This window comes from Emys orbicularis, chromosome 2 (genome assembly GCF_028017835.1).
Source record: "Emys orbicularis isolate rEmyOrb1 chromosome 2, rEmyOrb1.hap1, whole genome shotgun sequence".
Taxonomy (NCBI): Eukaryota; Metazoa; Chordata; order Testudines; family Emydidae; genus Emys; species Emys orbicularis.
This window is the reverse complement of record NC_088684.1, coordinates 45,396,499-45,422,989: the sequence shown is the minus strand read 5'-3', so window position 1 is coordinate 45,422,989 and position 26,491 is coordinate 45,396,499. Positions and strand designations below refer to the sequence as shown.

Sequence of the window (26,491 nt, the reverse complement as noted above, 5' to 3'; positions counted from 1 at the left end):
TATTTATGTTTTCTTTTCCCTTGGAGGTTAATGGTGTGGAAATCTTCAAACTTAAAAAATTGTCAAACTTTATTTTTTTTAAATTGCTCACAGACGGAAACTTTTGTATATCAACTTTCAGCCTGAAGCCATTATAACCCCTGAAAATTGGGTTATTTAATGGAAATATTGACAGCCCCTAAACTGTAGTGGCAGATGTTTTTCTAATAAAGATTATTTCATGTTCTGATCAGTTCCAGTTTAAGATTATTAAATAAAATTTCTTTTTGTTACTAGTAAGCCCTTTCTTTTCATTCCTCACATCAGTGCATTAACAACTGCACACAGCTGCCAGAACACTAAGCTCATGTTTTTAAACAATTCTTACCAGCTTTCTTCCAGATCTCCTCTGGCACATATCCAGAAGCAGGCCTATGAAGGAATTCCCGATGTGATTCTACAAGAAGGAGCGGGATAGGGTGGGGAAAAATAAAGAGTACTGTAAGCAATGCTTAATCGTTAAACAAGGCTTAGAGAAATGCCCTTTCCCTTTGCTTATTAGTCAGACAAAAGCATGTGAATATCACCTTTATATAAAATAAAGAGAACACTATGGCCATAGCCCATAAATGTCACCTAGACGAGTTAAATGTTTGGGACTCTAATGTCTCCTCTCAAGCCGAGCTGTTACTATTTCACTTTATTTTTATTTTACAATGTTTAAAGCCAGATATGTATAACAGTTTCCAGCCTCTTAAGGCTGGTTTTGCAAACCCTACTGAGGGATAGACATTTTTCTTCCTTTGTAATCATATTTATGAAAAGAATAATGCAATAGTTTGCATTTGGCACTTCTATGAAAAAGAGAATGGTTACTGCTGAGAGGAAGAAAAGCCAAGATGTGATACTGATGATCAAATAAGCCTTCCTCAGATAAAGAAAGGAGCATTTCTGGATGCCCAAACCTACACTTCTCTAAATCTCAACAAACACTATAGGATCTATCTGCAAAATTTTCAAAAATAGGAGCTGAAAATCAGGTTTCTAAATCCATACCCCTAAAAAAGTGGCCTGATTTTCAATTCTCCTATTGAAAGTCTGGTCACATTTTATAGGCTCTTGTCTTAAATAGTTTGGCCTGTGGGCTTGATTCTAGGTCCACTGAAATCAACAGGAGCTTTTTCCATATACTTCAAAGGGCTTTGGATCAGGCCCTACATAAACTTGGCTGCAACAATTCACTCTGGCCTAAAATTTAACATACAAAGCAAAGGAGAATGCTCTCTTTTTAAACAAACTTTCAAAACAACCTCAAAACCTTCCTTTAAACTATTTTTCAAAGTAATAAAGGAGTGTTTAAAAATAATAAGAAAAGAAAAAGAACTTTAAGATGCTTTCTGTTGCCTGCATGACCAAAAAGGCAATAATACTTGGATTTAAAGTAATTAAGTTTAGCAAACAACTAGTCTATAACAAAGTATAAGCATTTTTAAAAGGTACTGGTAAAAGTAAAAAAATAAATAAATCTGATATTTGATTTTGAAAACCAGTATGTTTTTCACATGCATAGTTCTTCTGAGACAGAGTTTTCCTACACATACCAATATGGTTTACAGTTATTAGTAGATAATACTTTATATGGTTCAAAAGCAGTCTTTTGCAGACAGGCATTTATCGACTAGTATGTTGAGCCATTAGTGTCTAGAGCAGTGGTTCTCAAAGCCGGTCCGCCGCTTGTTCAGGGAAAGCCCCTGCCAGGCCAGGCCGGTTTGTTTACCTGCCGCGTCCGCAGGTTTGGCCGATTGCGACTCCCATTGGCCACGGTTAGCCACTCCAGGCCAATGGGGGCTGCGGGAAGCGGCACGGGCCGAGGGATGTGCTGGCCACCCTTCCCGCAGCCCCCATTGGCCTGGAGCGGTGAACCGCGGCCAGTGGGAGCTGCGATCGGCCGAACCTGCGGACACGGCAGGTAAACAAACCGGCCCAGCCTGCCAGGGGCTTTCCCTGAACAAGCAGCGGACTGGCTTTGAGAACCACTGGTCTAGACGGGTTGTTTTGTTTTTAACTTGCACACAAGTACATATAGTACTATTTACGTGATGGTTGTCTATTAGACCTTTTTTTAAAAACTGCATTAAGAAAACAGACTATATTTAACATTGCTGGTGTTACTACTGTATTGTTCAACTCATGCCAACATTCTTACCAGTTATAAGTCTGATTTTAAGCATCCAGGTGAAGGTGTTGCAGACTGCTTACCATCCCATAAGTGATGTACAACAGGGAAAGAGAACATATCTATAGACTATGGCAGATTTAATAGTTTCATGTTCAGCAGATAGTAGAGAGTTCTCTTTACAGTTCTGTTCATCACTAAGGAAGGTGTGTGAACAAAATATCACCAATTACAGCTGGATGGAACATTTTGAGATTTTGACAAAAAAGATGAAATTTTAGTGAAAATTTTTGCATCTTTTCAACCAGCTCCAATCACCATGATACTGTAATTAAAAAATTTCAGACCTGATTCTAAGAATGCATATACATTTACTATACTCAGGGGAGTGAGACTCCACCAAGTTACTCATTTGCAGGATCAGCCTATTGATTATCATACACTTAAATGTTCTGTGAAGATCTCCATCTTGTGCGTCTACAGTGACCAAGAACTTTCTTATTGCTTATACCCTGCCTTCTCCATGGAAAATAAGTTCACTGGAAGTGTTCCATTTGATTCAGGGAAGGAGGAGTAGGTGGCAGAGAGATCTCAGACTCACTAAATTTGAACATACTAAATCACTGGTACAAAGTCAGCATGTTTCTGGCTGATGGTACAAACAGAAGTGAACAAAAGTTGTGGGATATTATCAGATACAGCAAAGGTATCTTGAGGAGCAAATGAAGAACTAATGGATTCTAAACCCACAAAACAAGTCTTCTCTTCTGTCCACTTTCCCCTCATTTGTTTGTCACACTCACTTGTGTTTTGTATTAAATTGGTTTGTCAGTTATTTGGGTCAGGTACCATGTATTCACAGAGAACCTAACCTACTGGGACTACAAGTCTGAATAGGCCCTTTGAGCACTACTGCACCATTACTACTAATAATAATACAAATGAAAGAGGAATGTGGTATTAGGCTTTTAGGTACACAAGTCTTTCAGGAAATGGAATTCAATGACATCAGTGACCAGGTTGCCAGCTAAATGTTAAAATTTCCAAATACAAAGATCAATCAAGCTCATATTCAAACTGCATGTCACTTACATAAAGAAAGAAATTTGCTGTAAGGAAGAATTAAATCAAGATCTTGTGAGAGAGACTTCCACAGCTTGGAACAGGGCACAAGAAAGAAAAGAAAAAAGGAGCACTTATGATTCTAATAAGAAACACATTTCCAAATAGAAAAAAATAATGAATGTAGATATGGTGAAATCAGCCCTGATAGTTCCATGAACAGCAAGACACACGTCTGCATGGAACTAAAGTACAGGAGGTGACTGAAGGACAGTAAAAAAGGGGGACATAGGATGAAGTCTCAAGAGAGCTGCTCATTAAAAACAAAACAAAATAAAAAACGTAGGGGACTTGAAAATCTGGCAAGAAACACAAAAAACTACTCACAAAAACCCAACAGCCCAGTCCTAAAATATTAGATATAAATCAAATTGAAAAAGTCATAAAGAAAAAGAATGCATCATTGACAGGAGAACTGCAGAAATCAGAAATCATACAAAAAGCTCCCTAACAAACAAAGAGAATGAAATAATCAGACAAATTTAAAGTGGGAAAGGATTTAAATGCCAGAAACAATACAGGGTTTGTTAGTTCATACAAGATAATAAAATAATTATGATGAACGGTGAGAGCAGGATGAGTTCACAATAGTGAACTTACTTAGACAACAACGAAGTAAACTAATGCTTGAGTTTCTTGGTACCAGTGCAGTTCTAAGTGGACATTTATTCTCCTCAGAAAATGAAACAACTGTAACCAGTACCTGTGTGTGAACAGATGAAAATGAGGTAAGATAAAAGACATTATGAAAGCTAAGGAGGTCTTACAGCAATGTTTCTCAAACTGGGGCTGCTGCTTGTGTAGGGAAAGCCCCTGGCGGGCCGGGCCGGTTGGTTTACCTGCCCTGTCCGCAGGTCCGGCCGATCGCGGCTCCCACTGGCCGCGGTTCGCTGCTCCAGGCCAATGGGGGCTGTGGGAAGCGGTGGTCAGTACGTCCCTCGGCCCGCGCCGCTTTCCGCAGCCCCCATTGGCCTGGAGCAGCCAACCAGGGCCAGTGGGAGCCGCGATCGGCCGGACCTGTGGATGGGGCAGGTAAACAACCCGTCCCGTCAGGGGCTTTCCCTACACAAGCAGCGGCCCCAGTTTGAGAAACACTGTCTTACAGTATTGTCCTTCAATATGAAATTTATCTCCATGAAGTCAAAGGAAAAGTTGGATTTCCTCACATGAACACCGAGGGGTCAAAGATACAAAAACAAGAATGAGTTTTTCCAGGCACTCTACTGGATGGTAGGGACGGCTACAACTTACATTTTTTTGTAAAATATGTGAGGAAAAGGAAGATTGCTTATGTGGCAACTTGGATGTTTTCTTTCATAAAAAGGGAAATAACCTCAAGAACTCAGCCTATTGTCATTGTGATGTAAGGTTTTCTTGTAAGCACTGGTGTATTCACTTCAGGAGTTTAATCAACCATGACATCAGAAACAGTTCATAAATCACTGACAGACAGCCAACCAGGTTCTGAAGTTCAGCAAGTACCACAAGCATTTTGTAGGCCATTAGAGACTTTTGACTTTACAGAAACAGAAGCAGTGTTGAAAGAGTAATACATGGAGATATTTTTAAACAGCTGAAACAAATACAGAAGCTCAATAAGAAAAGTGACACAAACTACAAGCTGGGCAAGTTAAGATAAAATAAAAGATATATTCATGGTATCACATGGTGATAAGGAAATTAAAAAAAAAAGGGTAGGAAGACTAAACCAAGGTAAAAGGTATCTTCCAGATGATGAAAAAGGACAATCCATTTTAGAAAGAAGAAATGGAAAATAGATTGAATTTACAACAGAATGGACACCCTTAACATTGTGTAATAAATACTGCAAGAGCTGCAATCAAAATAATGAAGGGATGAACACATTGCCTTTGAAGGACCTGTCTGATCATATTTGGCTCAAGACAGCAATGGATGGCAGCACCAAATTTGGCCTTCCTTCTGCAGTGGACAGAACGAGCCTGTGGTCACAATGAAAGCTATGACACACAAAGCATCAAAAGGATAAACATTTTACATCATCAAGTTATTAACTATGTCTGAACTACAGAATATTTTTACATAGATATTTTGCTTCATTCTGACCCTAAGAATAAATATACAGAGCTAGCAGCACATTGTCAACAAGCCTCAATAAAAACAAATTCTAACAACCCCACTTCTTAAGAATACAGTGATTGACACCAGTCTCTAGTAGACATAACCCTGGTTGTAATGTAGGTGAGGAAACAGACTTGGCTAAGGGGTCCATTCTTCCTAATCTATGCTGGCAAAGTGCAGTGAACATCATGAGTAATGCTGAAAAGGGCTTCAAGCTTCAGTGGTTACATGTGACTGATATGGATGTAGAGATATGCCATAAAGACTAGACACTGGAATTCTGCCTCAGCTGCAAGGGTTCCAATTCAAAACTGTCATTCCAGTGTAATGTTAATGGAGTTACACTGATGTAAAACTGGAGAAATGCAGTGGTGAATCAGACTTCAATTTTCCAGGCTCATTGGCTTGCACCATCTTCAACTTTACTTAAACATAGTTTTGAACTAGCATCATTCTTTAAAATGTCTATCATAACGATCTTTCAAGTATAAAGTTGTGGTCATGGGGCACAGAATTAATAACAGTCTGGTTCAAAAACACAAGTACTAAATTACTAACTTAGACAAAAAAGCAAATTTCCTACAGCATGCAGTAGCAGGGTCTATTTCTTCTTTTCTATCAATTATTATTTTGGCAAGCACCAGCATGGAACAGTATAAGGCATGGATAAAGATTATCCCTGCCTCAGAAGTTAAAATAGGAGATCCAAATTACAAACTAAACAATTTAGCAGCTCCAGTTCTCTGCAACAGCATACCACTTATTACACTACAATCTAGCCCAAGCCTCCATTCCAGCTAGTGAATTAAAAGCATTAAAAGCTGCAGTGATTGCCATTAAATCTTTACAATTTTGCCATTGCAAGCAACAAATGTACTCTAGCATTCACAGTATTCCTCCAAATTCTCACTGGGAATACTGTGCCATCGTGGTAAATATTAATTATTTGCAAATGGCAGTGGAAAGATTTCAGTGGTAACCACTATACAGGCATGGCAGTGGGTATGTCACTGCTAATATAGAATGGGCTGAAGGAGCCAGTTTAGATAAAGTACAAACTAGTTTTGAAAGTTTAGATTTTTAAATTTTTGTTTAATATACGGCTAATGTATGTGTTCTTTACAACTTCACATGCCCTGCACATTCTGGTTTCAACATGACCTAGCACAAAACATGGAGACTCTTGTGAGATTTCAAACTCCATCTTGTAATATTTTTGTACAGATTTCTACCCCAAAGAGGATTAGACAAATTCAGGTAAACTTCACCTTGGAACCTTCTGAAGTTGCCTACAAACAAACATCTTCACTCAATAAGGTTACAGGTCTTATTTATAATTCACAAAGCCTTCATTGTTAACTTATACCATTGTGTGTCTATTACAGTATACTTATTTATTGTTAGGAGGAGGAAGATCACAAACTGTTTGGAGTATATAGTATTTAAATCCCTCAACAGAAGTGCATGAGTACCTATGAACAATTATTCACTTGATAGACCACTACCAGTCCATCAAGTGAATAGTGTACATAAGGTCTGTTTGAGTCATTGTTAGATTTTTATTAACGTGTACTATTTAGCGCTAAAGGAAATGTATTTGTCTTATCTTAGTTGCACACATTCATGTACTTTTATTTATACAGAACAGTGAATTTTTAACCTATTACAAGAGTTTCTAGTAGTTTAAAACCATTAACAATAAAGTAAAATGTGAAATGCAAGATTTTCAAATGTCTACCTGATTTTCTAATTAAAAAAAACAAAACAAAAAAAAAACCCCTATGGACTGTCAAACTGAACAAAAAAAACCACATAGAAGCCAGAGATTAAAAGGAGCACAAAAAACCACTTTTTTCAGTTGTAGAGAGATTTACAGGCTTCAAAGTGATCAGATTTTTCTTTAGCTGCTCCTGGACCAAGACCATGGAAGCTAAATTTCAGTTCAGAGTAAATTTTTAATGACAGAACTATAAATCTAAAAAGTAGTTGTTCACAATGGTTACAGTGAAAACTGTTTTACTGTGATGGTGCCATTTTAATCTTATAGAAAAAGATACAAAGACACAAACAGTGTGGCCACATGACACTTTTTCCTTGCTACTGGAGATAACAAGCTGGTAATTTTTAAAGGATGGATTATCTCATTAAAAAAGTACAAAGGGGAATTATTGACATTTAGAATCCACACACAAAAAAGCAATATTTATAGTTGATAGGACCTTAATTAAAATTTTAGAGTAATTTTTTCACTTACTTTCTCACCCTTCCCTCAAAAATAAAAAAACAAAACACTGCCTTAGGGGTCACCAATGCTGTTTCTATGAATCTGCACTTTTAAAGTTCATATTTTGTTAACCTTCCAGAGAACTGTAGTCTACTGGGATACTTCCAGATTTAAGATAATGTAATTATTGTATTTCCTTTAAAAAAAAAGGCAAGTATCTGGTGCCCTGAGTGTCAGATATATAAACATCTCTTGTCAGGGTCCTGTGATTGAAACGAATACAATATCATTGAAGCATTACAAATTACTGATCCATAAACATAGCAAAGTAATTTTTTTTTTAAACCAAGCTAACTGGAATGGGTATATTTAAGTGAAATGGACTCAACTCCCGTCAGTTAAATCTGTATCCATCACAACTACCGTGGTAATTTGGGCATCAAATTCAATGGACTATGTTATGCAATGTGGCTTTTTACACAAATAAACTTGCTTTCAGGCACATCCAATGTCAAGTATGTAAATAAATGATGATACACCATACACATCATCTAGTCCTGTGTATTTCTCTGCTCTTCATTTTTAACATGGTAACTGCAAACTTTGTCTTATGACTAAGTACATTACTTAAAAGTTTTACACTCTTGTTATTATCAGGATTCTCTAACAGTCAAGGATCAATCTGCTAGTTCAGTTTATTGGGGGATTATGAAGACACTATAGCCTTCCCTATTTCACCTGCTATTTATATGCAGAATCTTCTTCCCAGCATAGCTCAAAACTTAACAGTTCTGCATTACAGGTTTGTTGGAGATGGCCTCCATAGGTCATGACTTAAGTAGTTTCCTTCACATAAGGAGTAATTTCAGGGGCTTGCCAGCATGGTGGGCATTTTGGCTGTCATACTTATCTCTGGATTAGTCATCTTCTTTCTTTAGATCCCCAACATGAGTCATAGAAACCATTACCTGAAACAGTATTTCTGAGAAAGTTGTCCAAAGGGACTATACTGATTAGCTAATTCAGTGATGCCATTCCTGGTGATACCTCCGTCAGCTAACTGAAATTCATTTCTAGGAATTCTAACACCAAGACCCCATTGGCTCAAATGAGCATCCCTCAAATTTCTTGTTACCAAGGGGCACTAAATATTGCACTACATACTGAAGTGGTTTACCATCATGAACATGTATTATCCGTATATGTTTTCTAGCTTCCTTCACCCATCACTGTTTTTTTGGTTCAGTGGCTGAATCAAAAAATATGTTTCGATTGGAATGAAAACTGAAAAAACAAACAAACAAAAAAACAGTTTCGCACCAAAACAAAAAAGCAAACAATTTTGCTTGGGTTGATTTTAAACAACACTTCCAAAACAAAACGGTGATTTGAAATGACATTTTGTTTAGAAAATATCATTTTGAAACAAAATCTTGAAACACTAAATTTTGAAAATGCTGGGGAAAACATCTGGTTTTTTTTTCTTCATCTGAAACAATTTGCCAAATTGAATCAGAATTCGCAAAACATTTTGGTGCCCCGAAAAAATGAATTTTTCAGTGAATTTACAATTTGCTGTAAAAATTTTGCCCAGCTCTGTGTACAACAATATTGCTCCCCACAGAGGAAGAGACAAAGAGGCACAACCAGCAATCTCCTTTTAATCTCAACAGCCAGATAGGTGAGCAGGAGGAAAAAATCGCAACCTGGTATCAGTGGATCACAGATAACCACAAATAAACATAGTGCGCTATCTTGATGTGCTGCAGTACATTGGTTGTGATAGTCTCTCAGTGTGTAATTATTCTGATCATAGCCACACATCATCCAATATTGATGAATTCTAAAAATGCATACATTGAAATGTGATTATTCTGCGGCTTTCTGGTACTTCCAATTGTTGACAAAGACAGAGTCCTCCTGCTCTTTGAGTTTAAATGCTACTGATCTATACGGGGAGCGAGCTTGCCCTCAGAACACAGAAGGCTAGATTCACAAAGGGATTTAGCTGCCCAACTGTCACTTTAGTCGCCTAAATCCCAGAATCAGGCACCACTGATATTCAGAAAACCTCTGCTTTGCTGCCACTGAACACTAGAGGCACCTAAACTCACTCAGTGCCAATGTTTTTCTAGGAAAAGTTCTAAGCCTGTTTACCAGGTTGGGCCCCAGAGGGGCGCTCATCCAAAATGGCCGGGGAGAAGGGAGGCAGAAGAATCTGCCTCATAATTTTTAGTCCACTGGTTAGGGTAGTCACCTGGACATGGGAGACCCCTGGATCAAGTCCCCCCTTTGTCTCAGGGTGAGAAAAGATTTGAACAGGAATCTGCCACCCCTCAGGGGAGTGTCCTAACCACCGGGCTAAGGGATATTCTGATGTGGGGCTCCCTCAGTCTCTTCTTTTGAAGCTGTTCCACTTTGGATGAATAATTAAAGAGTCTTTGGGGCAGAGAGGGGTTGGGGGGGAGAGAGAGTGCAAGCATGAGAAGGACTCTGTAGACTGGTGGTTAGAGCACTCACCCAGGGTGTGGGAGACCCAGGAACACCCTCTCCCAGGCTTCCTTCAAGAAACACCTTAGATGCCTGATTTTAGGAGAGTGTTCACAACTGAGAATCCCAAGCAGAGATAGGTGCCTCCCTCCAGCCCGGACTCAGGCACCAAATTCTCTGACACACCCCTCTCCTTGGCATCTCTCATTGGCTAGCTTAGGCTGCTCATTTACTCAGTGTGCTGGCTTTTCTGAATTCCATTCTTAGGCACCTATCTCCCTCCATTCATTGTACCTCAGCCTTTGTGAGTCCCAGCAATTTTCGAGGTGCCTAAAAGTAAGGTGTTGTGATGCTGCGTGTCATAATGCTTAGAGTCCCTTTGTGTATCTAGCCCAGAGTCTATGGAGAAGTATTAAGATTTTTAAGTACATTTGGAAATTTCTCATCTGTCAACTTTCTGTCTCAAATTGAATATAAATACAGGTCAGAAGTTTCTGTATGAGTCTGTTTGCTAAGTACAGATGTTTCCCAAGGTGTGCCATTACATACAGTGGAATTCACTCCATCAAGTTCATTTTGATTTATCTTGGTCTTTTAATAGTAACAGTCAAGAAGTACCTATCTTTTGGTTTAAATGATGAGGGTGGGGAATCAAACAGTGTTCATCTTATTACTTCACCAAATTCAAATTTGCATTCTGTCTCCCAGCTCCTCCACCTATGTACATTTGTGAATGGAAGGAAAACTGGTGATTATCACAAAAAGGCTATCAGGAAGTGAAATTTGCATTTAGTTCTTAATCTTCACTGAAAAGGAACATTTTATCGGTATTAAGAGAAAAAATAAATCAGAGGAACAAATATGAGCTTCAGCTGTAATAATTAAAAGGAAGAAGTCAGGAACTGGGGCTTGGCTAATTTAGAGGACCGATAATGGACTTTTGAAGAAAATACTGTACCTAATGGGACTGGATCTGGATTCACTGGACTCTGCTGTCTGGAATGGCTGCTGCTGCTACCACCTTTTTTTAAATCCTCTGCATCACTGTACCGCCGTATCCAATAATTAAGCTCTTCACGGTCCGCTTCTTGACATCGCCGTAGTACAGTGAGAGATCGCCTTGTTTTTTCCACCATGTCCATGATGCAGTTTAACAGCTATTAGTAGGGGCAGGGGGAAGGAAGGAGCCAAAAGAACATTTGATTATGATGTGCCATATCCCCACAGAAAACTTGGTGAATTTAAGTCATTTTCTTACTTCAGTTGGCAGGGTTTTAAGGGAGAAGGATTATCTCCCTGTTCTTTTAAATAAAAATAAGATACACTACCGGTACTTCCTTTTGAACACAATAATTCCCTCTTGCTTAACTGTATTTCCTAGATATACATACAAATCTTTCACTAGTTATAAGATCTAATTAACAGCAAAAACAAACAAAAATTCCATTTTCAGGGCACTGATAAAGTGAGGGAGTGGGAAGTGTCCTGGAGCCAGTGGTCAATCCTCATCACCCAGTTTCCCATTGGCTGCTCATATCAGCAGTTTGGATTCTAAAACAGGTATTTGGACACAGAGTGCCAAAAGAAGCATCCAAACGGGGAACTAAGCACTATAATTTAGCCACCAATGTTTTCAAACTTGTTCTACAATATGGAAAATTAAAGAAAAATTAATAAACTAAAATATGTAATACAAGTTACAATATTGTAACAGTCATGCGGGGTCCATCCAGACACATATACACACACACTAATTAATTTTTTACATGGTCAAGGTGTTTCCATTCTTCTGCCCATTCTCTGTCTGTTAGCCTGTGATCAATCATTTCTTCTTGTCGTGTGCCATGCAACCCTGCCAAAAGTGGAAAAGATATTTACATCAAAGGATTCATCTAGAAAAGCTCTCTTATTCTTTCATTATCTATCTATTGAGGCTTGGTATTTACAATGCTCATCCATAACATAAACCCGCACAATTTTTGTGTGAAGGTTTATGTATATAGACACATACTACATATACACATGTACCATTTAAAGTTTATCAGTCTTTTCAGTGATATTAAAGCAGAAATCTAAACAAAGGACTAGGAATCTTTAATGGTTATAGTATGCCCACTACCTGGGATAAACAAACATTTCCCTTCCATAATGAAAAACAACCAGTAAAGGCAGATACAGAACAAGAGACTTGTATAAAATATTTCACTGCATCAAATTCTGATGCTGCAAAGGTGGTACAAACACCTGTTGGCGATAATTCTCTGCACAGACCACTTCTAGGATTGGGCACCAAAAAAATCATGGGTACCTCAATAATGTTACAATAAATGTAGAAATTACTAATATCTTCTGGTGCAAAGGCAGCCCTGTAGAGATTGCTTCGTCATATGCATAATATCAAACAAGGTTACAATGCGAAAATCATTAGTACCTTTTGTTCTACTCTTTGTTTAAATTACTTTATTTTCACACATTTTAAAACGTATAATTTGCTGTTGATTTTTCTTCTTTTTTATGTAGGCTAGGGTTTGGATCAGTGTATTAAAATTTAAAAATTAGTCTCAACATGAAAGACATAGGGAAGGATGGGAGTTTTATGTCAGATAGTGAGCAACTGATCTAAGTTCTAAAATTAAGAAATTCTCATGCTGGTAAAGTAGATTAAAATCAAAATCTTAAACTGTAAAATGTATTAACAGAATAAATCTTTGTTGATACTAGGCTTAATATTATTGAGAAGCAACAGGAAATAAACTGATGCTTAGAAGATTTGGTCCAAATTCTCAATAGGTTTGAGTATTACCAGATTGTTTAAGTTAAAAAAAACCTCTGATCTTTGGATTAGTAGAAAAGAAAAAACTCAAAAATTGACGTAACAATTGTATCATTTACTATAGGAAATTCCCAAGCCACTTATACTGCAAAAAAAAAGTTAAATGGTTAAATATTGCCTTTTTATATCATACTTCCTTAACACAGAGGACTGAAAAAATATAAATAGTATGCACAGACCAATGTAAGATCACTAAATGCAATGATTACTATAATGTCAATACCGATTCATTAAAGGTTCATCTCTTCACACATACTTAAATAACCATAGAAAATTCTAAGTAAAGATTTACTGTGCATAAAGAGCAAGTTCCAAGTATGCAGTGAGTTGACAATAAATGCTACCTTATCTGGTCTTAATAGGCCCCAATGTATTGCCCACAGTTCGAATTCATACATTTTAGCCAAAGGGACAACTTAAGACTAACTTGAGAGATCTTTCACTCGAAGTTTTAAGCCTCAGCCCCTCATCCTTAAGGTCTCTGTAAATGCTGCTTCTTTATTCTTTTAAACAAATCCTGAATAAAAAGCACTTCTGTAAACGTTTTGCTTTAGAGTGGGGCATGCAAATTAAAGCACAACAAAATCATTGTGACCTGAAGAGTGCTTTAGGCATAGCCCTGAGCAGGGCGTGGTGTGAGAGCTACACCACAGGTAGGGATGGTCCCACGGGGCATTGTGCCTCAGAGACATCATTCTGGAGGCAATTCCTTCTATTACTCCCTAAGGCTTTGTCTTCACTACCCGCCGATCCGGCGGGTAGCAATCGGTTTTTCGGGGATCGACTTACCGCGTCTAGTGAAGACGCGGTAAAATCGATCCCTGATCGCTCTGCCGTCGACTCCGGAAATCCACCTCGGCAGGAGGCGGCAGCGGAGTTGGTGGCAGCGCGGCAGCGGTCGACTTTCCCGCGTCCTCACCGCTAGGTAAGCCGACCTAAAATACGCAACTTCAGCTACGGTATTCACGTAGCTGAAGTTGCGTATCTTAGGTCGGACCCCCGCTGCAGTGTAGACCTAGCCTTACTCATGGGATAGTAATTTATCTCTGGCCTATATCAGCAGTAAATTAAGACACCCCATCTAGCTATGTTGGTTGTCATATGTGTGGGATACAGGGAAAGACAAGACTCCATTCCCCTGCCCATCTGTTCCAGAGTCCATGTTGTCCACACAGGTGTGAAAGACGTGCTTCTTACTCATCCTTACTCTCCTGTGTGAGTGTGTAATTAAAGACACAATCTAGTCCAATATTAGTAAAGCTATTATAAACATTAACTACATTAGGATCATAGATCTATCAGCAGAGGGCAATGTGAGATAGAGGGCAATACAGTTCTCAACCAGAATGAAGTACAGAGTTTAATTATAAGAAAGAAAGAAAATCCAGGAAGCACAAAGTTTCTCATTGTCCCTTACCCATAGGTCTGTTTCTGTCCCTGAGGTCCCTGTGGTTGGGGTGTCTGTATGAGTCCCTGTAGTGGTGGGCAATGGCCATATCATCCAAACGATAATGCTGAGGTGGAGGTGGGGTGGGGTGAGGCAGACCATTGGGCTGGTAAGATAAGCCATTATTTGGACTGTACCGCTGGCCTGGGCTAATAGTGCAGGGCCGCTTGCTTGGATGCTCTGAGTGCAAAGGCTCTCTGTCAAAGCCGTTTTCTTTGGTTCTGAAAAATAAAGTACAGGAACTTTCCGTCACAATTTGAACAGGGCTGGCTATTGCTCAGATACGCACAGTTAAGAACTGCCATTTGTGCTCCATGACGTTGGGGGTGTGGGTGGGGGAACATTTCATAAAGCAGTTTAATCAATCAAAATTTATAAGGATACATGTGCTCACTATAAACATCTCTGTCATAGCCTAAGAAACACTGGTAGAATAATACTCCCTATAGAACATAAAAATACTCCCTATAAACATAAAAATTAAAGCAATATTCACTGAGATTAAGCTTTGAACATGTGGGTACAGTACAGACTGCAATGTATTCATGTGTTAAGCAAGTGGCCAAGCAACTTTCATTTTTAATAAAAGCAAAAGAAATCACCATTCTTAGTCAAGTCCAGTTTGATGGAAAAAAGACCGTACACTGGTGGAGATGTCCTGCCTCCGTCGTTGCATGCAGAGATCTGGGGAAATCTGCAGCTTAAGAAATGTTTTCCTCCAAAGGGCAGCACATGGCCCTTAGGCTATATGTCTTAGCATGCTGAACCTTTGCTCTCAGTAATGCCAGGCTGATTCCCCATCAGGGAATTAAACAATATGATCACAGCAGGTTTCAAAGACACATTTGGAGTGTGAGGAAAGAATCATTCTTGGTGATGAGAGATGTTTTCCTCGAGAGAGGAGAGAAAAGGAGAGGTTACTTACCTTGTGCAGTAACTGTAGTTCTGTGAGATGTGTGGCTCTATCGGTGTTACTGTTCAGATCCGCATTTGCCCCATGTATCTTCAATTGGAGATTTTAGGTAACTGTGTCCATTTGGCCAGTGCATGTGCTCTAGTCCACCTCATGCACTGCACTTGGCTATATAGAGCTGCATAGGTGAGCCACCCTCAGTTTCTTCTCTACTGCAAAGCTCCATAGCCAAGAACTCCGAAGCAGCGGGGAAGGAGGGTGGCTAGTGGAGCACCCACAGGGACACACATCTCGAGAACTACAGTTACTGCACAAGGCGAGTAACCTCTCCTTTTTCTTTGAGTATTGCCCTTATAGGTACTCCACTTCAGGTGACTACTAAGCAATACCCTCCAAGAAGGCAGAGGCGTCGGAGTCAAGTCCAAAACTGAAGATAGTACAGTAGAACCAAGCACAGCATCAGAAGCTGAGTCATGAATTACTGCATAATGTTCAGAAAAGATGAGTATGGAGGTCCAAGTTCCAGGTCTACATATTTCAGCAATGGGAACATTCTTAAGAAAGACTACTGAAGTAGAAAAAGATCACATTGAATGGGCCAGTACTCTAGAAGGAGGCTGGAGATCAGGCTACTGATAAAAGGTAATGCAGCCAGATATCCATCTATCACAATAGGGGTGCATCTGTTATTACTACTGTTGGAGATGGTTGAGTGAAGAGGATTCCTGTGCAAATGCTGCCTGGAATTAGTCCCTCTGCTCTGGCAGTAGATGCTCAATAAACGAACTGAACTTTTAGTCATTGGTGTGATTATATGTAGCATCAACACCTGATAGTTGATGATTATAAACTGCAGAGTCACTTCCTTGTCATCTTGGCCCCCTGATGGTACCAAAGATCTTCCTGAGCTGGAACCCTTAGATTTTTTGGGTTCACTGGTGCTCACATTACCTGAAGAACCTGCAGCCTCGTGGATACCGAGTCAGGAATTGGCGGGCACTTAAATAGTTGTCTCAATCAGCCACCAGGGTTTCTTTGAGGTAGAGTCCCTACCTGGGGAACCCGAGCTCTGTTTCCTAGAGTCTTTTTGAGGGGATTCTTGAGTTTTCTTTTTAGTAGCTCTAGAGAAGTGTTGTGCTGAAGTGGTTGAGATGGTCAACTTGCTCGGAGACTGATGTATGGGGCTGGAGAGGACCTGGGCTGGGTCAGAAGGTGGATGGAGGGAGCCCTCCATCATAAGGAAGCACAATTTAACCTCCTGGTTCTTTCTGGCTCTTGATTTTAAGGCCAGGCAAAAAATTCATTTTGGGGGGAATGTGTGACTCCTCAAGCAATGGACACACTGGTAGTGTCAATTGTTCACCAGGAGAGCCTTCTGGCACAAAAGGCAACATTTAAAACTAGGAGAGCCAGCATACCCTCCCCACAAGCTAAAGTTCTCCGCAGGGAAAAACTAAAAGGATGATGGTCCTTACAACATTTTTTTTAAAACTACAGCTAACTACTACTGCTGTAACTAACTAAACTAAGTGAAACTATGAAAGAAACTGCAGTTGAGGTAAGATCAACTCAGACACTGCTGAGGCTCTGTCTCATGCCAAGGCACTTGAGAAAGAACTGAGGGCGGTTTACCCATGCAGCACTATATAGCCATGGTGCAGTACGCAGGGCAGAGTAGAGCACATGAGCAGGCCAGACAGGCACTGCTACCTAAACTCTCTGATCAAACATGCATGGGGTATACACGCGTCTGAAGTACAGCGCCCACAGGGACACTACTCAAAGAAGAAGCTATATTTTTGTGCCCTCACAACAGCTTTGATCAAAAATCCTGCGCATGCTGTTGATCTAAAGAGAACATTGGTTAGGTCACAGTCTTAGGGCAGTCTTCAACTGTTCCCACTCCATTCCTCGTAACAGATGGCGCTTTCATAGTGAGGTCATTTAGAAGAGTTAGTGTTGGGCCAGAAAATTAGCCATAAAGAAACAAAATGAATTTGAGTAAATAATCAAATATTTCAAAATAAAGTGCACACAATCCACCTGCAACCACACCATCAGCTAATATATATGAACCTAACAGTGAATGCCTGTTTACATCCTCAGGAAAAAACAGAGGTAAGTCGCTTCCATTCTGCCCAGAGACCATACTACAAATGAAGAATGACTTTCTAGCTCTATTACAGCCCAAGCTTATCCGAATAACAACTGTCTCAACTCCTCTTGTACTGGAGCTCCACTTCACTCCAGTTCTCAAACGGTGGGGCGCGTGCACCAGGGGAGGTGCCATTGACACTTTTTTCCCCCTGGTGGCTCAGGGTTTCTGGCTGAGCTATAGCTGATGCTGCAACTGATGCTAGATGTCACTGTTGGTCGCCTCAGCTGCTAGGACTGGAATACAGTTTTGGCTGCCTGTAACAAAGGCTGCTGCAGGGTTTGATGGCTCCTGCACCCTGCCTATGCAGAGCAGGAATCTAGCAGGGAGGTGGCTCAGTGGCAGCAGCTGCCTGCGCCTTTTATTCTCCTGAACTGGGGAAGGGGAGACACACAGAGGTGAGGTAAGTGTGGGGGTGAAGGACAGGGACCCTTTCTCTCCAGACAGCTATACTCTCTTCCATGCACTGCTTTATGGGGCAGGACTAGGGCAGGGTCTCAGGCAGGCAAGAGCAGCCTGCTGGAGAGGAAGCTGAGCAGGAGACAAGGACGGCATCCTGGGGCAGGATTGAGAGCAGCGCAGCAGATTGAGCCCATTGCAGTGAAGAGGTGGGGCAGGTATAGGGCCCACTGGAGGAGGGATAAGGGGAATCTCTATTTCAAGTGCTGTGGCAGTTAGCAACAGGAAATGAAGAGATGGGTTTTGCTAAAGCTTGTTGCTGGGAATAAAGATAGGCTTTCCAGAGACTCCATACACAAGCACCAGTGCCTACTGCAATTGCAGGGGTGAACGGAGGCCCCCATCACCCCTCTCATAGCGAAAGGGAGAGGATCTTTGCCAGGCACTTTAGGGCATCTGTTACAATGAGTATTTTTGAGCAAGGAAGTAAACGGTTAAAATGACTGTACACTATGTTCTAGAAAGACAAATGATAAGAAGTGGGATGGGACTGAGATGTGACCCCCATGAGTGCCAAGGTAACTATACATTTAATTGCTGTCAATGTAATTCATGCTGTTAAACTCCAATGGATAGCAACACTTTTTGACTGTTCTCCAAGAATGCACCTACATATTTTACATTTGGCTGCATGCAGAACCTCAGACCCGCAACTACTCAAATCCAACTATGAAATTTTAATCTGCAAGTACACATTTGCGTGAAAGTATGCAGATTTTTGTATGCACAAATCAAACTATGGATGCATTTTTGAAGGCACACTCAAAATTTGTTCTTGAATATCAAGGTTAGAATGATAACCTCTAACAAAGATTAAAAAGTCAAATACTGTAGAGGTCCTGTTTTTTTTCTACAGCTGCCCGTATGTATGTCTCAGTGTACAGAATCCTCCCCCTCTTCCCCCACCCAAGATCTGAGGGCAAGGAGGAGAGAGGCCAGTTTCAGAGAATGAGGTTTTTGTAAGTGTAGATGTTCATGCTGAAGGATTTTTTACATTTGGACTCCTTTATTATTGAGATTAAGGGCTGTCCAGTTACAACTGGGATTTACTGTTACTTCTCATCAAGAATTGCTGAAGGCACACAATCAAATATACAGTAAGAATCTTTAGTTTCAAATGACTGTGCATTCCAGAGCAGGAAATCAAACAGCAAACGACTGCCCTGGCTGGCAAATTAACTTTACCGTTTGATACAAAATATTAAATGCAATTTATGAGAATAACATTATTGAGGCCAGTGAATAGGAGTTGGGATGGAGAATGTTCGTCCTTCATTTCTGCAAGATGCTTTGGTTTAAACTAATATTTATATGTAAAAGATTGATGACTGAATGAGTGATAATAATCTACTGGAAAAAAATCTCTTTCGTGCCTATATCTATCAAATTATTTTGCAGATAAGATAATGTTGTATGCACAGCACAGATCAACATATAAACATCATGTGTATATTTACTTGTCACACAGAACCATCATACTAAGGAAGTGCTTCATGTCAACTCAGGCGATTAACTTAACTGAAGAACCTGTAAGATTTTGCTCAAAGAAGATTCCTAAACTTTTCACATTGGTTGCAAGGCTCGTGGTCCAATGAGGTGCTGAGCATCCTCCACTCCCATGAACTGAGATGGCAGAAATAGGCCCTCAATACCTGGCAGTGCCCAACCTAGACTCTGTGTCCCTGACACAGTCAATATCAACCTTCTCACAAGGGGGCATCACCTCTATAGGAGGGCATTTCTCCAAACTGCTCTCTCAAAGTCCACAAAACTGTCACGACGGTTCTCACCAACAAAAGTCTTAACTGTTAGTCACTCCTTCCTCCCCTCCCGCCATGTATCAGATATTGCTGGCAAACATTTTTCCACTTAGAATTATTTTTATCAGTCTTTTTTGCCTAATAATTTTTTACATGCACTTGATGTGTCTGTCAAATGTACAGCTACTAGGTCAGGTGTGGGCAAACTACGGCCCACGTGACCATCCTGGCCCGGGAGGCTAGCCCCCGGCCCCTCCCCTGCTGTCCCCCCTCCCCCACAGCCTCAGCTCGCTCGCTCCGCCGCCAGCACAATGCTCTGGGCGGCGGGTCTGTGAGCTCCTGGGGCAGCACAGCTGCAGAGCCCGGCCTGACCCGGTCTCTGTGCTGTGTGGTGGTGGCGGCGGCGTGTCCCGGCTGCAGCCGGACGGCGCGGCTGTAATGCCACCAGCCACTGGTGCTCCAGGCAGCGCAGTAAGGGGGCACGGAGCAGGGGGGGTTGGATAGAGGGCAGGGGAGTTCGGGGGGGTGGTCAGGCGGTGAGGGCATGGATAGGGGTCGGGGCAGTCGGGGGGGGGGGAACAGGGGGTTGAATGGGGGCTGGGGTTCCAGGGGGGCAGTCAGGAAGGAGGGGGGGTTGGATGGGGCGGCAGGGGACAGTCAGGGGCAGGGGTTCCGCGGGCAGTCAGGGGACAGGGATAAGGGGTGGTTGGATGGGGCTGGGGTCCCGGGGGGGCTGTCAGGAATGAGAGGAGGGGTTGGATGGGGCAGTGGGGATCCGGGGGTGGCCAGGGGACAGGGAGCGGGGGTGTGTGGATGGGGCAGGGGTCCCCGGGGGCACCATAAGGGAACAGGGGAGGTTGGATGGGGCAGGAGTCCTGGGGGGGTGCAGATAGGGGGTGGGGGCCGGGCCACGACCCCCTCCCCTAATCGGCCCCCCATACAATTTCCGAAACCCGATGCGGCCCTCAGGCCAAAAAGTTTGCCTGCCCCTGTACTAGGTGACATGCTTCTATACTGCACAATAACAGTCTTTTAGGGCAGCCTCAATACAGGATTAATTTCTTTGTAAACAGCAGCAAATTTACACAGTTAATTTATTTAAAATTATGTAGAGGTTTAAGGCAAAGCATTCATTCACACAAAAAAGTTGTTAGTCCAACTTTTTTAGCCCTATGACAGCAGGATATAAGCCCAAAAAGTTGTAAACAAGGTAGAGTAAACACTTTGTTCATGACATGTCATGAACAAATTATCAAAATGTGTTGTCTCCTCAGGTGTCAGTTTTTTCTCTCTTTCAGTGACTGATGGCTCCCAGTGTTATTACAGAAACAGATTGATCTTTTTAATGAGCTAGTTTAATAGACTCCAAAATCTCACCGTGGCTGCTCAGCCATGTCAGACCATATGCACCAAGAAAACATTCAGTAAAACACTAAGCTCTGCTGTCACATTGCTCTATAAAACCTCACATACAGTAGATATGCATATGAAGAAAAATAACTAGAGATGCAAAATGCATATGCAAACAAGATGCTGAAATTATACAAGGAAAAATGTTAAACCCCCAAGACACACAAGTGGCTATTTCAGTTTGTTTGAATTTGTGCGGATGGTGTAGCAAAGAAATGCCACTCAAAAATTGCACCCACATAATCATCTTCAGCTTCTGGAAAATTTTGGTGGCCAACAGGACTTCTCAATAAGGTGTCATCCAGCTCAAAGGATTTCCCTGGCACATATTTTGCAATAGGTTAATATCTCAAATGCATGAACATTCCCTGCCATCTAATGGGAACCTTATCTAGATTTTTACTGTTTGTGACTGGCATGAGTGGCTTGAGGAATCACTAACTCAACATTTTCAAGACCTAGCACATATCCTGTGAACGTCTCACATTCACATATGCTCAAATATCTGCTATTTTATTTTAGTCTAGCAGCATCACTTGCCTTCAGACCTTGTTTTTCCTTATGTTATGTTCTTCCACTGACTGGCCATAAACTAAACTGTCACCCACAAAACTCTGCACTCCCTCCAGGCTCCACAGAATCTTGATTTCCTCCCCCCCTTTAAAAGATTTCTGGGGCGCCAGTGATGCATAATGCAAAACAAAAGTAATATCTTCTGAATGGCTTTATAAAAGTTGTCAGCTTGGTGTTGCCAGTGACAAGTGAAACTAGCCAAAATCCACTATTTGGATCTAGTGTGGAGAATATTTATGCAGATTCAGAAAGAACTCAAACATCTGACACTATTTCATTGGACAATAGTTTAAAAAAATCAAGAGTCACTTTCTTCTAACAGTGAATAAGGAACTTTATTGGAATAAGGGAAATCAGTATTGTCCCTTGTCCCTAAAGCTACTCTGTGATTCTTTCTCTGTTTCTCCACAGGGCTTCCGCCTAGAATCATCCCTAGCCCCCCAGTGCCCCTGGCTTCCTTCCACAGATTTAAAGAAACAGTAAATATATCCTTACATATCTGCTATGCAAAATCTAACAACTGAATAAGGAATTAAAGATCTGATTGCATTCTGAAGCAGTCTCTTTGTTCCGGTATTTATCAGGATATCATCAGACTCCCAGATGTGCATGTAGCACTACAGCTCAGTAACCTGCTATATGTAGTTCTCTAGTATTTCCATAATACAACTGTATTTCATATTTGGGAATTGCATGTAGACGTGATAATCACATTTGTATTCAAGAAAGTGAATACTGTAATTATAGTCCCCAGTATGGGTGCCTATCCAACTTCCCATATTTAATATTTCCTCAGACAAAAACCCAAATACAGACAGATTCGCATATAGAGTAGGAACGATCTGCTAATCACTTTAAGCTGCATACAAACATTATGCACCAAATGGTTAGTGATAGTGCTGTGAACAGTTCTGTATTATTCCCAATTACATATGGCCAAATTCTGCCCTAAGGCTTCTCATGTGCATGCAATAGAGGTTCATTGCCTGGAGTCAGTGGGAACATTTCACATGGGTCCAAGTAAAATTTGCCCATTATTTAGCTGTATCTGAAAAAAATTAATCTTGGAAAACTCAGCACAAATTTTGTAGAATGAAATGGAGTATCCCACACCACTCTAATTGCAATAGACATCAGCATGTTAGCTTTACATCCCAAAGCATGTTTACAATTGCAGAGTATTAGCACTCTGGCCTTCTGACCTGTCTGGAGTTCGCCTCTTCCCGTTTTCGTTCACATCGAGAAGCAGCTCTGAGGAGTCAACAGGTGAGGTGGTGCTGGCATCCAGAAGCAGCTGTTCATGCTGAGCGAGGTACTGGGCGGGATTCTGCTTGGCCAGCCTTGCACAGTGCAGGAGCTCCCGCTGCAGCAGGGGCAGATTGGCCTGTAAGAGTGTTTCAGAAATTAAGGGAGCAGCTGAATGACTCTCAGGCAGTTTCACAAAGATGAAGTAGCAAAATTAGAAATCAATTAAAAGCCCACTATTTCGTTCATCTTGACTTATATTTATTTTAGTTAGCCATGTTAAACCATATAGCCTCATTAGAGGTTTGAGTCACGGCTGAAACCTCATATACATGTGTGCACACATGAGAATGGAAGAGTTTATTTGCTGAACCATAAAACAAAACTGAAAATGCTACAAGAAAAAAAAAAAAAAAAAAACAACAATCTTCAGGTCCAAATCTTTAGAGTGGCAAGAGCACAGCACTAGCTCACTTTATCTCCTTTCTTGTTATTATACAATATTTGTGTTTCTCTACAGCTGCTGTCTTTATGTGCAAAACAACTCCCCTATGTAAATTTAGTATTCAGATTGCAAAGTACTAACTTTCATTTTTTCTTGACTTAAGGATGAACACCCAATTCTAACTAGGCACATGTTTATGCATTAGCTACAGTATTTAGTTATGTTATCACATACTACAGAAGTTATCAAATACTACATATTTTTTCTACACTGTCAAATACACATACAATCTTAAAACATGTGAACAGATTATTAAAGATTTTAGAGTAATGCAAGAGTGCAATGAGACAAAGTTACATGTATGTTGTTGAACCTAACTTTTTTGTGACTTTTAAACAATTAACTACTGCTATAAAAGTTCATTTTTTAAATGGAAAAGTATTTTTAAATCATAGAATCATAGGACTGGAAGGGACCTTGAGAGATCATTTAGTCCAGTCCCTTGCACTCATGACAGGACTAAGTATTATCTGGACCATCCCTGACAGGTGTTCGTCTAACCTGCTCTTAAAAATCTCCAGTGATGGAGATTCCACAACCTCCGTAGGCAATTTATTCCAGTGCTTAACCACCCTGACAGTTAGGAAGTTTTTCCTAATGTACAACCTAAACCTCCCTTGCTGCAATTTAAGCCCACTGCTTCTTGTCCTGTGCTCAGCGTTTAAGAAGAACAACTTTTCTCCCTCTTCCTTATAACAACCTTTTATGTACTTGAAAACTGTTATCATGGCTCCTCTCAGTCTTCTCTTTTCCAGACTAAACAAACCCAATTTTTTCAATCTTCCCTCATAGGTCATGTTTTCTATACCTTTAATCATTTTTGTTGCTCTTCTCTGGACTTTCTCCAATTTGTCCACATCTTTCTGGAAATGTGGTGTCCAGAACTGGGAGGCCTAATCAGTGCAGAGTAGAGCGTAAGAATTACTTCTCATGTCTTGCTTACAACACTCCTGCTAATACATCCCAGAATGATGTTCGCTTTTTTTGCAACAGTGTTACACTGTTGACCCATATTTATCTTGTGATCCACTATGACCCCAAGATCCCTTTCCGCAGTACTCCTTCCTAGGCAGTCATTTCCCATTTTGTATGTGTGCAACCGATTGTTCCTTCCTAAGTGGAGTACTTTGCGTTTGTCCTTATTGAATATCATCTTATTTACTTCAGACCATTTCTCCAGTTTGTCCAGATCATTTTGAATTATAATCCTATCCTCCAAAGCACTTGAAACCTCTCCCAGCTTGGTATCGTCCACAAACTCAAAATGGCTGAGAAGGATTTGCTCCATCTTTAAAAAGAAATTAACCTTTTGAGATAGACCAAGCATGGAACACTTCAGCCCAAAATGTTTTGGAAAGTTTCAAACACATGAGAAAGAGGTTATAAGAGAAAATGCTTTGCCACCTTAGTTAAATCATATGACACCAGGCACCAATTATCATATCCTGGTGATCAAAAGATGTACCACGTACCAAACAAATAGGTATGGACCATCATCACAATTCTAGCTACAGCCTTTCTGTATTTAAAAAAATATAACATTCTTCTCAGGGACTAAGGGTGCCTCTATACAGCAAGAAGAACCAAAAACCAAAAGCGGCAGTAAGTCTCAGAGCTCGGGTCAGCTGACTTGGGCATGTAGGCTTGGGCTATGGAGCTAAGAACAGCAGTGTAGACATTCGAGCTCAGGCTGGAGCCTGGGCTCTGAGACCTTCCAACCTGGCAGGCTACTCTGCTATTTTTAGCCCTGCAGCAGGAGCCTGAGTCAGTTGACCCCGGCTCTGAGACTCGCTGCTGCGGGTTAATTTTTGGCTGTAGACATATACTTAGAAGCATAATTTGCTATTGGAAATAAACAGCCAGTGCTACCACTTAGTCTACAGGCCCTCAAGAGAGTTAGAAAGACATTGCTGTAGAACTTTAGGACTCTAAAAGTTCATAGAACCTTTTCAACATTGTATTTTGTGAAAGTGAACAAAACATTAGCCTATCTATATTCACTATTAATAAGATGCCTACTATCTAATAGATATCATTCCAATTTTGCTGGCAGTGGCAACCACCACAACTGGGATAGGGGGGAGAGCTTTAAGAGCTCTTCACACATCAGAATAAAATTGGTCCAGCTACCTGCCTGACTTGATGGAGGGACGCAGTGAAACTAACAATGCAAAGAGAATTATACATATATAAAATTCTGAGAAATTGTAGGGTCAGAACCTGGATTACAATACTGCCATACAATTATATAGTGCTTTTCATCTTCAGTACTGTATGAACTTAAATTAACCCCAAAAACACCCATCTGAGGTAGGAATGTAGCAACATACCCATTTCACAGATGAGAAAAGTGGAGAACAGATTCATATGATTTATTCAGGGCCACAGACAGAGAGAGTCAGTATTAGTACTCATAAATTCCTGGCTCCTAGCTCCCTGCTTAAACCTTACAGGTAGGTGCCAACTTTTTTAACTAGGTTATTCTGTGGGATCAACAAAGCTGCCAGTTAATATAGTAGTGTGCTCAGATACTATGGTAACAGGTGAACCTATGAAGCCATAAGATACAGAAACGAAGTCATGGTCCAATGTATCACAAATTGCACTAACAAAAAAATCACTGAGCTTTACGTAAAGAAATAAAAGTACTGAGTGGACTTGTCTAAAAAAATCATTGCTTTGAATTTTTCATTTACAATTTTGTTTTGTCGCTTTTTGCTTTGTTTCCCAAACCTCAGTGAAGTCTCATCTGACCTTAAATGCTCCAAGAAGATTTAAAATTTTTATTAAAGTTAATGTTTAAAATTAAATATACACAAGTTAAGAGAGAAGGTACTGTACATCTGGGGTCAGGCTTGAGTTATGAGGGATTACAGGTATCGCTTACAAGGATCACAAGATACATACATATCACATAACCAGCATAGACCCAGATTGGGGTGCGGGAGTTTTTAAAGCGTCAGTGGATAAGTGGGCTCGGGTACGCCACTCATGGAATGTATTAAGAGTCCAAGTCAGTATCAGTGTGGTGAATAAGTACATAGGTGGGGTGCGTCCCTTGGTTCATCAGGGAAGGAAGTGGATTGTCTATTTTCAGACC

At 40.6% G+C, this 26,491-nt stretch overlaps 1 protein-coding gene across 1 annotated transcript in view; it reads right to left on the bottom strand.

The window, feature by feature from the left end:
* The window catches only part of RUNX1T1 (RUNX1 partner transcriptional co-repressor 1), a 117,122-nt gene that overhangs the window by 21,835 nt on the left and 68,796 nt on the right, over positions 1–26,491 (bottom strand). The window contains exons 5-9 of the mRNA XM_065398058.1: positions 22,844–23,025; positions 14,342–14,592; positions 11,858–11,943; positions 11,050–11,248; positions 368–436 (exon numbers count right to left, since the gene is read on the bottom strand). Of these exons, the coding sequence (XP_065254130.1) occupies positions 368–436; positions 11,050–11,248; positions 11,858–11,943; positions 14,342–14,592; positions 22,844–23,025 (787 nt within the window). The remainder of the gene's footprint in view (positions 1–367; positions 437–11,049; positions 11,249–11,857; positions 11,944–14,341; positions 14,593–22,843; positions 23,026–26,491) is intronic.